Source organism: Phalacrocorax aristotelis, chromosome 1 (genome assembly GCF_949628215.1).
Source record: "Phalacrocorax aristotelis chromosome 1, bGulAri2.1, whole genome shotgun sequence".
Taxonomy (NCBI): Eukaryota; Metazoa; Chordata; class Aves; order Suliformes; family Phalacrocoracidae; genus Phalacrocorax; species Phalacrocorax aristotelis.
The window spans coordinates 127,671,418-127,689,012 of NC_134276.1; the positions used below are offsets into that span (position 1 = coordinate 127,671,418).

At 45.5% G+C, this 17,595-nt stretch overlaps 1 protein-coding gene across 1 annotated transcript in view; it reads left to right on the forward strand.

Moving 5' to 3' along the window:
• The first annotated feature begins 12,615 nt into the window (after window positions 1-12,615).
• The window catches only part of GAP43 (growth associated protein 43), a 56,750-nt gene continuing 51,770 nt past the window's right edge, over window positions 12,616-17,595 (forward strand). Inside the window, exon 1 of the mRNA XM_075106581.1 lies at window positions 12,616-12,946. Within this exon, the coding sequence (XP_074962682.1) occupies window positions 12,917-12,946 (30 nt within the window). The 5' untranslated portion in view covers window positions 12,616-12,916. The remainder of the gene's footprint in view (window positions 12,947-17,595) is intronic.

The following is a 17,595-nucleotide window of genomic DNA, read 5'->3' on the forward strand; positions in this document are numbered from 1 at the left end:
TGTTTATGTTTCCAGCCCAAAATTTGTTACTGATTTGGCAGGAAGAGTCAAAATTTTCCCTAACCCCTCTCCCCCACCTTCTTCTTCCCCCTCTTCCCCATCTCCCATCTCTGGAGCTGTGGGGATGAACCCTACACTTATCAGGAACACCGCAAGGAGGATCCTGCCACCTCAGGTTCTTCTCCATTTTGGGAAGCCCCAAAGAAATCCCAGAGTAGCTTTCCTCATACCCAACAGCAATTGATTTCCCCACGTCATCTGAAAAGCAGGTACAACATGAAATAAAGTTCAGTCCATATTCTTCTGGCACCTTCTTCTGCTGTCTACTTCTTGTGTTGGTTAGCACCCCTTTGTGCTAGGTGCTGTATGCACAGAATACATGAAAGACCTCACCCTGTCTCTTGCCCCAGGAGATTAGACAAGCGTGCACTGCGTATGCAATTGCTTTTGATTTCTCTTCCCTTCCCCTCCTTCCACTGACTGAGATTCTGCAGCTTCTGCAATATTACAAGTTCCTGTCAGCTGTCAGGGCACTAAAATAAACCTTTATCTTGTCTCCGCAGCCCTGAATGACGGGGCTGGCAATAGGTGCACTGCAGCCAGGCAGCCATTTCTGCCATATGCTCTTTCAACCTCACTGCATGCTAACACAGCAATCTGTAGCCTGCCAGATTTGCTATTTTTCCTTGCAAGACCTACAAAAGGAGGCAACCCTGGTTCCTATCTCTTCCTATTGCCGTATCTTATTATGCTGGGTTATAACGTTATTCCTTTCTCCTTCTTCCTCCAGCATTGGGTGAGAGTGAGAGTCCAATGCTAGAGGATGAAAATCCTGCTAATTCTCTTAAATTAGACTTGGCTGCAAAAACGGCCTTGGGGCACACATCATAAATTGAGGTGAAACCATGCATCATGCAATTGGAGGGAAAAAAAACCCTATCTTCCTTTAGGGAGAGAAGATATTACATATTCACACTTCAAGCATTCACACCATTGCCAACTAATCCTTCTTATTCCACAAGGCTAATTTCAAAATAGCATTTGTATGGCATGGTTTGCTGGGGAGGGCACTGATGAATCAGTTAGCTGCCCTTTATAATAAGCCTTGCGCAACTGCTTCCTAGGCTGCTCTTTTCAACTGCCTTGTCTTCCAGTCATCTCTGTGCCACATGCTCCTTATTCAAAGGGCACCTGTTGAATAACCGTGCAGCAGCTACTGAGCAGGGGCAATAAATAAGGGGAAGCACAAATACATAGTAGAGGTCAAGCCACTGCTTTTGTATGTTCTTGCTGTAGGGACATGGGGATTCTGCTGAATGACTGTGCTGATGCTTGAATGAGGAATGATAAGCCTGTAATCTACTTGCATGGCTGTGCAACTGCTTCCTGCTGAGTAGGAAAGCCTAGAAGAGTGTTGTTAGCCCTAATACTGCTGCAGCTCAAAGCAGTTCTTTGGCACCACAGGCATCACACATGCCATTGGCTAAACAAGCCCTACACTACAGCATTTGGTTAAATATTTCTGCCCAACAACAGTTGGGAAACCCAGAAACTGCAGAAGAAATATGTTTCCAGCCAGCTGTTGTAGGAGTAGCTTGTGATGGGTCTGAAATGCTGTATTCATTGATTTGGAAACCCACCTGTGGAGTAAGTTACATTAAAAGTGCACTACATTAGCAAAGAAACCTACCCAATATGCTGGTGTTTCTGCTAGCTCAGAATGTAGGTCTGTCCCTGTCATGAGGAGAATTCAACACTATCTCATCCCACTTCATCCCATGATGAAGTGGCAAAAGCTATGAAGATAGTTCAGTTTTATGATTATTGCCTCTGAGTAGAGGACAAAGAAAGATTCAAACTAGTGAAGGGGAGGCAGGGAAACTCAGGCATTACTCAGTCTGTTTGGCAGCTTGAGAATGACCATTCTTGGGTAGACCAAAGGTCCATCTAGTTCACGCTCTTTAGTCAGGAGCCAAAACCAGGGATGGAGCAGTAATAGAAACAGCAAAGATGCTTCCCCCAGATGCTCTTCCAACCTCCAACAGTTTGCAGCATTTGCAGCTCTGATACTTTCTGAGGTAGAGAGTGTCTGACTAACCAACAGCAACTTAACTCTGGAAAAGCCATGGGAAGTTCTGCTTCACCCGTTATGGCTAGGTCAGAAAAAGTTATTAGGAGCTACAGGAGCCAAATGAGGGGACCATGTAGGTTCCAAGGAGATTGCTGTGTTGGGGAGAGTTTACGGAAAGTATAGTAGAGAGGAAATTTTAAGAACATGGTGTAGATTTGGGGGTACTGTGTGCCGACGTGTCAGAATAAGAAAGTTTTGCCTCATGTGACTTCAAAAGGATCAGATTTGAGACATTTCAAAAAGTGTCATCACATACAGTGATGTTAATTACCTTAACCATGGATATGTTCAGCAATGACTTATAAAAAAGATGAACTATGATATATTTCAAAGGGACTTAAAGAAAGATGGGTGAGGGTTTTTATTCTTATTTAGGAATGTGGTAATTGGGGAACTGAAGTAAATTTATCAAGGTCCCAAAGAATGTCAGGAGCAGTAAATACTCGCTGCAGCGAAAAACAGTTATGGAACTATTTGAAATTACAAAAGAAAGTGAGTGCTTCCTAAACACTGCAGCAAATGTATATAGATTTTAAATAATATGGACTCTAGGCTGAGCCTTAGGAAAATAGATAATGCTGTTGCCAGTGTGTAAATGTATACACTATGAGAAAGTGTTGTTTGTTGCTCAGCTTTATACATCTCCCTGTTAAAGAATTGTTTCCTAAAGCCTACAAAAATGTCCATTTGTTTCAGGAGGTGGTGTTGCTTTAATATAAGCTTTACTTAAGACCAGCTGAACACTGGGGCCAGAACAAAGCCGCAGATCCAGTTAGATTCCTGACTGGGTGATGGAGGAGAGAAAGAAATGTGCTTAAAGTCAAGCATAGTGTAAATGGATTGGGTTCAGTAGGATGTCACAAAGAAATCTGAAAAACTGAGAGGAAGTGGATCTGCTTCCAAATTTGAAAAAGACTTGTAAAGTAATGTTTATCGAGGCATCTTTTTGACAGTCTCAGGAATCCTATCTTTGATCCTTCTATAGATTTAAGCTCTAGGAAGAAGGAATAAGGATTTTAGACAGAATTCACAGCAGATCCAATAATTTACCAGTAAAACAAACAAGAAAAAGATATGCGATTATTATTAGAATGCTTGAACAGATTTTACAAAAACACAAGATTGCACTGGATATAATGAAAGAATTTTGAAGTTATTAAGCTAGGGCAATCTTGCTTTTGTGGTTCAAAAGGCTGAGTGTGAATGCAGAGTAGAATTTCTGTTCCACTTAATAACATTGCAGGAGAGTGCAAAGATTTTCCATCTCTTACATCTTTTAATAATATCTTTTTAAAAACTATTGTGAAATTCTCAGGATTAGGTGAAATGACATGTTCAGCACAAACAACTTTGATATGTAGGTGACCTCACTGCTACAAGACAGATAGGAAGGCTTGTACAATAGAAAGTTGGAGGAAGTGACAGGGAAGAGAGGATTAAGATGAGTTTTAAGATCAATGAAGGTAAAACAAATGCTTTCTAAATTTTTTGTGTGCAGACAAATAGAGGTCTACTCTAATGCTGACCATGACTTAAGCTTTCAAAGTACAAAACCATCCTCTAATTTTCTTGGGATGTGAGAATAGTGTACTTACACAGAAAGGACTGATAGATGCCCTGGGAAATAATGAGACAAATTTCAGGCCAGTGAGGTTGGACTGTGTGTGAAGAAGACCCTAATAGGAGACTGCAGGAGTTTGACGAGATGGTAAAAAGGCAGATGCAGCAAAGTCCCATCTTCAGTGGGCACAGTATGATCAAAATTAAGTCAGGCACAGTAGCTCAGCATCCCTTGGGAGGCCATTTTGACTTCTTGGATGACTAAACATACAAAGGAGGCAGTATTCACCAAAGATCTAAGAATTAATAACCTTCACTGGCTTCCAAGCAACAGTACTAAATGAGCAACGTGTTTCAGTAACTTTCCTCTCCCTGTTGGGCTCAGTTTTAGCTTATTAATTCCCAGTGGTTGCAGAAAATGCTGGAAGGCCTTTAGGGCATCACAGTGCCTCAAGCCATGGCTTGGTAACTATTGAGCTTAATGCAAGAACGAAAATGACCATGCTGCTCTCTATTCAACATTAGTGGCTAACAACTAAGCAGGGGGGTCTGGCCTGTATTGTGTAATATGGAGATAACCTGAAACTGTAGGCTTGTTACCTCTTTGTGATTGGTGTTGTCTGAGGACTCAATGTTTTGTTTTCTCTGATAGTTTGTTTTTGGTTTGGGTTTTTTTTGTTGGTGGTGGTTTTTTGTGTTTGGTTTTTTTTTTTTTTGTTTTAGCTTTTATCCTTAAGAAGGAAATTAACGATATTTTAAAAAGTTTTAGGCAGAACTCGGGACTGTTCTTGAACTGAAGGGCCATGCCAGTCTTATCTTTGTATTGTGGCTAACTTTGAGAAAGCTGGACATATATAGTTTGCTTTTCTAACATTACAAAGACTTATTTCCATTTTAGAAAGTACCCAAGGAAATAGCATTACAAAAGCTATGCTGAGAAAACACAGATCCCTGACTTGAAAAGAACTCTAAAATGAGGAAGCTCAGAATTACAGTTCCTGAAGCAGCTGAAATTGTATTCTCTTGTATCTATTCTTAACAATAGAACCTTTCAATATATGATCATACGATACAGATAAGATTGTCAAACTCTCCATCATTTACTATGGAACATTATTCGTACTTGAGCTTAGCTTTCATAACAAACAGAAAATGAACTTCTTTTTCCTCCTCTCTGGCTGAATAAATTAGGCTAACAAGGAAGAATTACCCTGCACATTTTATAGAATACGATATTAAAACAATTTTTAACTTGACCCCACTGAGATGAACATGTATGAGAAGACCATCAAGATCAGCATACTTGTCTCCTCTCACATAGGTGGTAAACGAATGCCTTTTTCCTCCTTTCTCCCTCGAGCTGAAGGAGACCTTTCCACCTCCACTGAGCACTGCGTCTCCTGTGCTGTTACCTGAGCAGGCATAAAGCTCTCTGTGCGCTTGGCTGCGGGTCTTTGTCACACACACACCCCACCCCACCCCCCCCTTGCTGCTTCCCACTGCCTTCATCAGGCTAAAACTCTCTGGCCTCTGCTTGTGTCAGGTTGTGCCTCATCTGCTGGATAGATGGGACTGGCAGCTGTGGTTGGCAACTACAGCAGAAGGATGGGGCAAACTGGGTGAATCATGCATGCAGGTTGTAGGGCAAAGAAAGGGGTGCAGCAGGCGTGAAACAGGACTGGCTTCTCTAGCACATCATAGTGCCAGGCATGTGTGGTATATGCCACTTGTGTTGTATAATACAGTTTTGTCAGGTAGTGAGGGAGGCTTTATAACAGCCCGCAGAGATTAGGCTGCCCATCTCCAGAAAGCTTCTCTGTCTCCTTGCCACCAGAATCACTTGGGGAAGGAGCTAATCCCCCAGATTTACACAGAAAGAAAATTCACTGTTATGCTTGGAGTGGCTTCTAAACCTCCAGAAAAACATGGTCCAGAAACACAGCTCTGTATCCTGTGGAGCTGAGCTAAAACAGAGCCTTTCACTGCAACGCAATTTCCATGCATGGGGCAGCAGGTTTGGATTCCCGCCTGCATAGTCCTGGACTCTTAATAAAATTCCATCTGTGTTTCCTGCCCTCCGGGGTGAATTCCATTGGCTAACAGTGGGGTCTTGGAAAAGAAATAATAATTGCTGTACCAGGGCACTATGATGAAGGCTGGCCATGGTGTGGCTCTGGCAATGTAGGAGAACTCTTTTTTAACGCACACACCCACTCCGATGCTGCTGGAGTGAGGTGATGATAATCAGAGTTGTAGGAATCTTAACTATGAATCTCAGTTCTCTAGTATTGGTGATTTTATGGACCAAAGAGAGCACTTCTTAGCTTGTAAGAGTGCTTCAGTCCCTACCTGCAATTCATATAGGTTTGATACTGGATTGCATCAAAATCACTATGAGTCTATCTCCCACTTCCAGCAGGATTCTGCTGAAGGGGTACTGTAACAAAATTTTGGCCGTGGTGAGACCAAACTACAGACTGTTGTCTGCCCAAGCGCTGTGCTCTGCATTTTGGACTGGGGAGCTCTTCCACTTTAACTGGATGCAGTGAGTTTTGTGTTGAGGATACCCTCTCCATATCTCATGCCAGCCTGACAGACTGAGGGATATGGGCTTTCCTCTTTCCTCTCAGTGTGTATCTTGTGGCTAATCTAAATGAAGCCAAGGCAAGGAGAGATGCTTTTTTGGAGCCTTAAGACAGCCTTAAGACAGGTGGATGTTTACATTTTTTTTGCCCTTTTAATTCCTGGTAGATCTTTGCTGTTCTAACTCCCCCATGTACAGCTCTGGATAAGTGAAAGGGTCCGGTCAGCTCACTCCACCACCTCAAACTTCTCCAGTACAAATATTCCTCCTATGTCCTTTAACCATCTCTGTGGTTTGTTGAGTCTGCTGCTGTGATCCTGATCAATGCATGGCCTGGTCACCACACACCTGTGAGTGAAGCATGGCCACAGTTAGAAATTCTTAATCCTGAAGGGCTGAAGGCTAGGGCAGATATGATCTGTTGGGTGTTTTTCATCCCTAGAAGCTTCACCCCATAGCTCACACTGCCGTGCCAAGTAAGGGCATTGGAAGGTCTTCCTTAGCCTTTTTTTCCTCTCTTCCATTTCTTCGGTGCAGGATACCCCATGTACCTTCCTGCATGCAGGCTGGCTCTGCACGGTTCAGCTGTTTTGCTGGAGAGAAGAGTCCAGTCCACTGAGGGGACAGGAAGGAAGGAGGATGAACCTGTCCCTGCCCACCCACCTTCCCAGTGCTGCTGGAGCAGCCAGATCATGATCTCCACTCTGGCTTAAATGAAAGGCATTGTGGGCAGGTGTGGAGCCATGCCAGGGGGTCCAAAGAAGGCGCAGGAAATTGTGACTGACACCATAATACTGTCCTGTCATCATACTGGTATCGCTGGGCAGCTTCCACACTCCGCACTGCAGTGTTAGGAATGGCAGTATATCACTGGAGAAGCCAGGAGGAGAGTGAAACAGCACTGAGGAAGACTCTTCTTCTCCAATCATGCCCTACAGTTAGCATACAGGACTCACACCTCAGTGCTGGTCTCCGTCCCAGGCGCATCACAGCCTGCAGCATGGAGCAGCGTAGACATCTCCCGTGTGGCACTGTACGGTGGCCAGCCTGGATGCTGACAGCAGCTTACCATGGCACGGCAGGACTCAGAGTAAATGATGGAGCCAGCCTGAGAAACAGGGTAAATCAGCGCATGCTGAGCTCCTGGTTACCACTGATTCTCTTTAAAAGTTTGCTTTGCTGAGCCTGTGCTACAGTGGAAGGGACTGCTGCGTATACCCAACAGCACACACTGAAGGGTCCCTGGAGAAGCAGGAAGGGGCTTCCTGGGTCATCCTCTATCATATTTAGTTTGGTTTGTAAAGTATCACATTCCCCCTTGGCAGACTATAACTACACTGAGAATAATAGCTGATAGGTTGACTGCTTTCTGTGCTGACATTTTTCTTTTTGACAGACAAGCAGATGAGATTTTGTTTTATTGAAGAGTTACAGTCTTCAGCACTAAGCTGTGCTGGGATTTAACTGTTGTGTTTGCATTTCTTATGATTCTGAAGCTCAATAATAATTAACATTGACGTGAGGCTTACACAGACCATTCTTTGTGCGTGTTAAAAATCTTTCTACCCTTGCTCCCACCCAGATATTCCAGTTTGTATACGCCACACAATTTATAGAAAACACATTTTTTCTAAGAATGATGAAAACAAGGAAATTATGGAGGCCGTTTCTTATTATATTTCCTATTGTAAAGTCAGGTGTCTTCAGTGCTGTGAGCCCACCTGTGCAGGCATGGGAAGAAAATCACACGTTATAAATGCAGAGCACCTGTGCATGTATCTTTGACTAGCAGGATGGCAACAGGTGGTAATGTCACGTGTGTTCAGTATCATGGAGGAAGAGCATCCGAAGAGTCATTTAAAGGCACTGAATGAATTAGAGCATTCCTGGACAGGCATTTTCTGAAGTCTTCTCTGCGAGAGCAAGTGGCATTGTACCTTTTGAAAATCATGTGTTTAAAGCCACATATTTCACCCTGTGGCATATGGACAGTCTTAGGTCAAAATAAACTAGGCTCTCCTTTCTATTCTTAATAATTCAGGATTAACTGAAATCCAAGGTAAATTGACATAAGTGATCCGTATACTGAAAAATGGGTAGTCCTCCAAGGAGATTCATGACTATGTCTAAGTCATTCAGAAAAGGAGTTTGGTCGTAGTGTTGCACTGCACTATTTGTGTCGTTAAGCCATAAATGACTGAAAGCGAGGCCAAATGAGACCAGAGTTGCAAAGCTACTGAGGAAACTAAAAATGCAAGTGGGCCAAAAGTGGGATTTTCAGGAATTCCTATTCAAATGAGGATCCTAAAAAATCTTTATAAAATTGGCTTTTTTCCCTTCAGCATGAAAGTTGGCTAACAAAAGGCGAGGCTACCACTATATGTGGAACATATGAATACAGAGAAAACCCAGTCTATCTCCCAATGAAAGCAAGTCGCTCACTTCAGTGCTGTTTTTACTGAAGCTTTAAATATCCCTAGTAACGGGACTTTCACAGTACTTCTCTTGAAGAGACGCCTCTTCAGTTTAGCATGCTTACCACTGGGACAGCTCTTATAGGCAAACTATCTTCCTCCTTCTTGGTTTTATTTAACTTTGTCTGGCCAGGGAATCAGCCTGATTACAGTCCCAGAAGCAGGTTGAAACTAGGTGGTTCTTCAAACCAAAACTGAATCTAAGCTGTTCCTACTGAACTTAAATTAGCAGCTGGACTGAGGATGCTTTTTCCTTGAGCCATTTTGGACCTCGAGCTGCTGGGGTAACTTCAAGCACTGCTAAAACTTGCAGCAGAACCGGACAGCAAAAAAAAGCACTGTTTTTTGCCTCTCAGTGCAGCCACCCTATGTTGTAGCAGCCACTGATACATCTCACTACTTTGAAATGATCTGGACCCTTTTAAATAGAAGACATGGCTTTGAATTAAAGGAGTCATTTTAATGATTACTTTACACGAACCATACCCTCCTTCACAGTGAAGGAACATGCAGTATACACCAAACAGTGCATTAATAGGTCACTCCAAATGCTTCCTTTCTCTTCTTGAGGCTTATGGCTTTTGAAAATATCACACTTCACCTCCTCAGCTGTCATTTAGTCAAGTCTCATGGATGAAGCTTTTAAAATCTGTGGTCATTGTTCACCCTCTCCTGCCAGGCCCCTTCCCCAGCCCCCCATTCATGTTAGTCTTTGGAACTGCTCTTCCTTTTATTTGTGTAGATTCAAAAGACAAGGTCAAAGGCGCCTTTCAGGGCATGTCTACACTGTGCGATGCAGTGTTATCCAGAAACTCTGAAGGAGTGCTGAATGAGCCAGTGTTGGCTGTGCAGTGGAGAGACAAAAGTGTCATTTGGATGAAAGCATCCCATCTTGACTTGGTGACTTCAAGAAATGGAGATTCACCTCCTCTCCTTCCCTTGAGTTTTGCTTCTGATGTTCATTAATACCCTGGCTGAGGTCTGTGCCTTTGATTCCATCTCATTCCCTTCGGCCTTTTCATTGCTGTGGACTTGCCCTTTTTCCCTTCTGTGTTATCAGGTAATTTATTTTATAGGGTGAAGTGATGGCATAGCCAAAATGGCAGGGCATGGGGTGCTGGGATATGATTCTCAGAACCATATGATTGGCTAAAGAATTTAAAATCCAACTTTAAATGTACTTAAAGGGTCCTGATTTGAAAGAAAGGGTTGTTAGGAATTGATGCGCCCTGAAAATTTGGGTCTCAGCTTATGGCTCTTCTATGTAAGAAGATTAATTCAGAGGAAACTCAGCTGTGACTCTGCAGTGGACTGGCCACTCACCATGAACTCTACATACATGGGGAACCTATTAAGGGGGTTTTGTGCAGGCATGGGAAGGCATGTGTCAAAAGTGGTTTGCAGTAAGCTGGAGCGTAGAGTGCTCATGGGGCTGGGCATGAAGAGAGGTGGCTCTGCCTTTGGCTCTGACTTAAGGTGGTGGCAACTGCCCCGGCTGTGTACAGGAAGGTGGCTTGACCCTAGCTGGCTGCACCAACACAGCTCTTCTGCCGCCAGCCTGCTCCCCCTCTGGGTGGGTGCCTGGGGAAGGTGGGGGCTGGGAAGGCTTTCCTCGGCAGGGCTCCCTACAGCAGGGAGGTTCCCTAAAAAGGCCTTGTAAGTGGGAGGAAAACAAGCTTCTGAAACACTTCTGAAGCGTGATTCGTCTGACCTAGTTTAGGCTCCTGCTTTAGGATGATCTGAATTGCACCCTTGAATTTCCCTTTCCTCTTTCTTGTCACCAAAGGGAGTCCAGGGTGACGCTTTCAGACCACGACATGCATGCTTGACCAGAGGAGTCCCGTCTCCCAAGGGCACCGGGAGCAGTCGTTTGTGTTAGCAAGCGCCCGCAAGGTCGTGACACGCTAACTTCATACACTAACTTCATTGCGGAGATGAGCCCCCAGCAACTCCTGGGGCTGGGGCAGAGGCTCCTAAATCCTAAGTCCTAAGTCCTGTAGACATATCCCAAAATGCACTGCTCCTCAGTGCCTTGGCATGGCGTGGCCAGCAGTGGTGTATGTCACAGATACCCCTCCCTCGAATTTGGTGCCCATTGCTTTCTGCTGCTCCGCTTCTTTTGTGATTGCGTAGCTTGCCTTCTTTTTCTCTGCATGCATTTTCTGAAGCTGAATCTGATTTCCGTTATTTAATCCTTTGGTCTACTTTTGTGTCAGCTGGTGTTTGCGATTCTTCCCAATTTAGTGTCTTCTCTGAATGTCATTATCATACCATTATTTCCCTTTTCTAGACTGTGAAACCAGGACTAACACTGATACCTGCTTGACCCTAAAAGGCACTTCCCTTAAATTACACACAGATGTAGACAGCTAGATAGGTTCTCTTTGAAATGCTGTTTACTTTCCTTAAAAAAATAAGGGGTACTGGGAACTGCAGTGATGTCATAGCAACTGAATATGATTAGGTAGGAGTCTGCGCTGAGGGGTATTCCAGAAACTGTACCAATATGTGTATGCATTTATTTGTATAAGGGCATACATGTGTGTGAATATTTGTGTTAATAATGTATTTAGATATATTTAAAGAGGAAAGGCCTTAATAATAACCTAAGACAATTTTTTTCTCTTTTGCGGGTAGTTTTACATTAAAAATAAATTAAAAGTAACTCCATGGTGAGGCAGAGAAGTTGGTATAGTGACATTAGTGCTAAAAAAGAGAACAGCATCTGACTGTGCCTCCCAGACACGGTAAATAAAATAAGATACATTTGAATTTTGGTAGATGAAATCCTAAAAATCCAGCAGTCTTCTTGTATTTTTCACATGCTCAGCATTGTCATACTTTGGTTTAACTGTTGTCTGGAATATTTTTTCACAATGACAGATATAGCTATCCTGCTCAGATACATTCTGAGAAAACACAGTGTTGTAACTTTCAAGACGTGTGCTTGGGGGTGTGCGTGCGCATTAATGTTTGCTCAGGCTCACGCATCGCCATGATCTTCTATGCGTGCAAACCCATACATTTTTGTTCCCACACGTGCATGGGGGGTGGCTGTGTCTGTGAACATGCACATCTTCCTCATAATAGTTTACAGCAATGTGCAGGCAGAGATAAATAGATGTAGAAATTACTTAGGCGCTGAAATTAATTGAGATCGATACTGAAGGGAAAGGGATGATTTCTGTAGGTTTTGAAGCTATTCTAAAAAAATAAGTCTGTTGCAGGAGTATCATTTTCTGTGCCTATGGAAGGTCTATAGGATGGACGGAGGGAACGGGGGAGAAAGTTGTCCCGTTCAGTGCTGCAGGACGTCACCACGCGGGGTTTATGCCTGCACATATGAAGAACGCAGCATGTACATATATGTTTGCGAGTGTGCTGCTGAGGGGGAGGGGGATTTTTAACAGCCTTTTTATCATATTTGCCGATTCCCATTTAGCCTGCAGCTCCCACCTACGGTACGTCACCTGTGCATGGCATATACCGCCTGACATGGCAATACCCCCGCTCCCTCTTCTCCCCTCCGTGCCCTCCCCACCCCATGCTCTCTTCAGACATAAATCCCGCTCCTGGCTGTGTCTGGGTGCTGGGGGCTTCGGCTGCCCTGGTGAGAGTGGGGCTGGGGGCTCCCCGCTCGCCCGGGCCCCCTCTTTGCCCGGTGCCTCCCAGACACACCCCACCCCTCCCACCCCCTCCGCAGTCTGCAGTGTCCCCTCGCCCCTGTCGCCTCTGTACAGTGGGAAAGTCGTTGGGTAATTGGGTCCAGATTGGAGATTTTAATTATTCATGAGGCTGGCAAGGGACTTGGGGGTGGGTGGGGGGGGCTGCTGGGGTGGGGGTGGGGTGGGGAGGTGACGAGCCGGGGAGAGCTGGTGAACAATTCTGGGAAGGGTAGGGAGGGAGGCAGGGAGAGGCAGCGTGTGCATGTGTGATGAGCAATAGCTGTGGACCTTACAGTTGCTGCTAACTGCCCTGGTGTGTGTGCGTGTGCGTGTGCGTGTGCGTGTGCGTGTGTGTGTATGTGTGTGTGAGAGAGAGGGGGGGAGAGAGAGGGAGGGAGGGAGGGAGGGAGTGGAGAGGGTGGGGGGGAGAGATAAGAGAGAGAAGAGGAAAAGGAGAGAGGAGAAGGAAGGAAGAAGAAGGAAGGAAGGGGACAATACGATCATGCTGTGCTGTATGAGAAGAACAAAACAGGTAGAGCTGAAGATTTTTATATTTCTTTCCGTTAAGACCTCTCCCAGGCTGTTGCGTGTCCGTGGGGTGCGTGTCTGCCTGAGTGCGTGAGGGGCTGGGGTAGGGGGGGAGGAAATTTCAGCTGCTTTCAGCAGACGTCTCTTTTGCAATTCTTTAGCATCTTGCGACTGAAGGCTCTTTTCACACCCTTCAACATGACTGTTTTGCCTTTCCGGAGATGGTGATGTGGGGAAGGGGGGTGGCCTACGTCCACATTTGGGGAGCTACCAGAATCCCCCCTCTATTCTTCTTCTTATTTTTTAACGGTGGGCAGATGTATTGCCTGGGATTTTCTGTCTGCAGTTCTGAGGGTGTGGATGGGGGGTGGGGGGTGTGTGGGGGGGGTGCGGCTGGCAGGAAACGTGATGGGATCTGGCTCTACCTTGGAGATAAAGGAAGCGATTCTTAATCTTATGCTAAAAAAGAAAGGATGCCCAGTGAGCCTTGATCCCTGGTCAGAATACTCTCTATTGCTCCTGGCTCCGATGAATGGGAGATGCTTTATGTGCGTGTGCTGTGAGGTGGCTCGGAGGACAGGTGCATTCATTTTTTTGTGTAACAACAATCTCAGCAAGAATTAACCTGAAGCTTTTTTTTTTTTTTAACCTCTCCTATAGCAAAAAATGCAATTAATTAATAACAAACTCATTAGCCAGGGGAAGGGGAGAGTCACCCTCTCTGCAATACCCTTCATAGTACAGCCAGTTAGACAACTGTGCACCAGCTGGTAAAGAGACGGAGGACCACGCCTCTGTGAGCTCCGAACTCGGGTGGGATAAGAGAAGCTCACGGTGTGAACCTGTTGGAAACCAGTTCATTCTCCTTACTGGTACCACCTGGCTTTTCCTGACAGGGAATCGCGATGATAAGAAGGTTTGGGTGGTGGCTAGTTTTCAGTGCCAGATCTTTTATGTACAAAATGATAATGAAATTGAGAAAAACCCTACTTTGGTCATTCCCCCCTCACCCTTCCCCCTTTTATTTTGTGTGAAAGCACAAACCTGCTCCTGATTAAGAGAGCCTATTTTGGCTCAGCCTCTTGGTCTTCCTCGGGAGGATGCTGGATTTATGCAGTTGGAACTTTGAGGCAGGAGCTGGCCCCAGATACCTTTGTAAGGCGTTTGGTAGCGACAAAGAGCTTTGGTCCTCGTTCTGAGCGGAAAACTCAACTCATTCTTAGGTACAGCACCACACTGGTTACTTTCTTGATATATGTGTACATTTGAATATCTCTCACAATATAGCACTGCAGTATTCTGGAGCAATAGCCTAACACACTGATGTGAGTAACTCCAGTTACTGTAGAACAGCACAGTGTTGAAAGAAAATCCAGGTTAAGGTGTGTTTCTGAATGGAGATGTATGTGTTACCAAACGAAGGAGCAATTTTGTAGAATAATGGGGAGGGGCAGGTGAACGGGATAGAAAGAGACCCTGCGTCATCCTGTGTTTCTCCCCATGCAAGTTTTTCAAATGCTTTGCAATTAATGATACGTTCACTAAAATCTGGAGGGAGGTGGTGATGGCTGGGGGGGAACACGTTGCAGCCAGCCAGCAGAGCATGTTCAGCTGGCAAATATGGGATGAAAAGAGCAGAGGAGGAGAAGGAAGGCAGACAGGGAGGCAGAGTGACAGAGCGGTCGGTGGAGGTGCACAGCAAATTTTAAAATAAATTAGGTAGCTCTGGGATTCTTTGGAGTCAGAAGAGAGCTGTTGGGGGAGGGGGATAATTTTGCCCATGCCATCACAGGTTGGGCATTAAAGCTCCTGAATAATATTCTGATGTATCTGTTCTTCACATCTTTAAGGGTTTGCTCCTGTCGTTTTGTATTGTGGCATACTTAGAAATGCATGGCATGCAGGTATCTTGATCGCACATAGCCCTCTTTTCCCACTCTGTGCATTAATCCACCGCATGGTACACACCCCTTTGCGCGTGCATGTGCGGCACGCGTCTCCACTCTCCGGTCGCTCGCATCTGTACTACACATATATGCACAAGCACACATGCACTCGTTTGCACATGCTTTCTGATCCTTATGCAGCCATACAACCTGAATGTGCCTTCCGTGCATATTCGGTGGATGTTCCTGGGCTCAGAGCCCAACTGCTGCTCCTATACCTGAATACACACCACACCTGCCAAACTGGCAATATAACAGTTCGCTCAGCAGAGCTGAGGATACACCAGAGGAAGCTTTAATATGGAAAAAAAAAAAGACCTCTGTTTTCAGCTTGTACTCTTCCTCTGTCCCCACCCAGACCTCTCACTGAGAGGAAAAGATGGAGTGGGTTCTTCAGCACAGGCAGGAGTTCCCTTCCCAAAATAAAGACCGCTTTCCTCAAATTATTTTTCAGGGAAGCCCCTAGTGTCCCGCCTTTCTGGCAGTGAAAGAGCAAAATGTTGAAATTACAGGCTTGGGCTTGGAAGAAATCCCTTCACATTTGTGTCTAGGTGTGCCTGTGTGTGTCTGTCTTCCCACCCCTCAAAGGCAAATATGTTCATACACTCGTACTTTGCAGATTATTCTTTCTTGTGGGTGCGACGCCAATGTGAAGAGTGAAGTATCTGACTGACTGTGCCCGCCCATGAGAGATGTAGATAGCTTGGTGTTGTTTCTGCCCACTGTTAATTGCAGCTCTGAATCTGTGCCCACAAAATATTCAGCTAAAAGATGGCATAACCGAAAGGCTGGGTGAAGCAATTTCTGAAAAATTGAACTTAACTGTTACTGCCAGCGAGACATGCGGTCAGTAATACGCAGAGCTGGATAGTGAGATAGGTGGCTAGGAATGCAAGTGCTGCATGCACCACATACTAGAACAGATGGACGTTATGGGGGTATGTGCTCAGTATTGGATTGCATGAGTGATTAAACAATAACCCGCAAGCAGGTTTCCCACTTGTGGGTGAGATGAGTCTCATTCATCACCAGCCATATCCGACGGCTTCCCTCCCATTCTGTCCTCTCCTCCTCACCCCAGTGCTAGAGAGCCAGCGGCTGCAAAGGTTTAAACCTGCCACACCCATCAAATCAAAGGAGGGAGGGGGGAAGAGGCAGTCTGCATTTCTTTCCCCTTCCACACGAGCAGCATGAATAAACAGGGCTGTACCTCTAAAGATGCAGTTTAATGCAATTGGAGAAGGAGAAAGCATTAGGGAACTGTTCTAGCAATTACAACCAGTCGGTGAGGTGTCTTGTCATTCCAGGAACTGCAGATGTGTGCACGAAGGAGGAAATGGAGTAAAAGAGAGAGAAGATGTACGCAGAGTTAAGGCTTTCTTGCCTCAGGATATTAAAACGTCTTGGACCTCATTTAGAATAACTTAATTATGCTGCACAATCCAGATGCTTCAAAACTTGCAAGGCATGGTCTTACCTTTAAACACCAACGTGGAGAGAGGAAAAGGGCTATTTTAAAGGAAAGGTGTCCATCCACGCCCCTCCTCCCTCCACTTGCCAGCATGGTGTAAATCACCACAGTCCATTGACTTCAGGGCAGAGGCACTTCATCTGCACCTGGAGAGAGTCTAGCCACTGCCTCTGCCTTTTTGAGAGACACTGAGCGGTCTTTGTGCTTCTGCCAGTAAACAATTGCTGCATGGAAGTTTAATTACTCCAGGTCCTTACGATTTCTCCTCCTGGGTTGATACCCCTGGGATTTCTCCTGAGAAGGGTGTCTCCAGAGAAACTCCCTTCCCATCACCCTGTCCTCCTCCGCTGCCTTTGCTGACTATTAGAGACATTGATTTCTCCTAGATCGCATAATGTAACTGTTCTTAATGGCATAGACAAACCCCCTCCTAGGGAACTAATTGCAGGCAGAGTTTCCAGGGGGAGAAGGACAGCAATAATGCTTAGTGGGAAAGAAACCAGTCTGTTGATCCAAATTGCCTATTGCCACTTGCTCCTGGATGAGAATCCCAGCAAAAAAAGCAGTCAGGGAGTACCCACCAGTACATAGAGGCATCCCTGCGGAGAGCGCTGTGTTGAATCCTGTATCTGCCTGTGCCAGGCTGGGTACACATGTGCAGCCCGAGGAACTGACATGTATTGTCTGGGGGCTTGTCCTGGCCCAATGCTGACGGTGTCTGAAAGATCTCAAAGCTGCTTCTGCCTCAGGATGAGAAAATGGGCTGTAGCTCCAGACTCTGCCCATGCCATGCTGAGGGGGCATCCATTGCTTGGGGGTGAGGGATGAGAGGGACCCCTCCTCCAGTCATGCGGCTTTGACTGACTAGGAAGAGAAAGTGCAAAGAGGTTTCACCTCAAGTCCACTCTTGTTTCAGGCTAGTTGTCATGGATTCTGTGATGCCATCCCAGGATCTAGTAGCTACCCTGCACAGACATTATATTTCCTTCGCCCCATTTCCCAGGGAGCAGGAATTCCCCAGTGCTGGCAGATGCTGAGTTTCAAGTCCTGCTTGTGCTAGTGGGAAGGTGAACTGGGCCCTTTGCCCATTGCAAGATGGCAGCAGGCTGATAGTCTTGCATGGCATAAATCAAGGATGTGTATACCTGCTTGGGTTCACCGGCCTCACGTTGTGAGGCATGTGCTTACCTCAGTGACTCTCATCTGCTCCATGTGTAGAGGACATGGGGTGTAAGT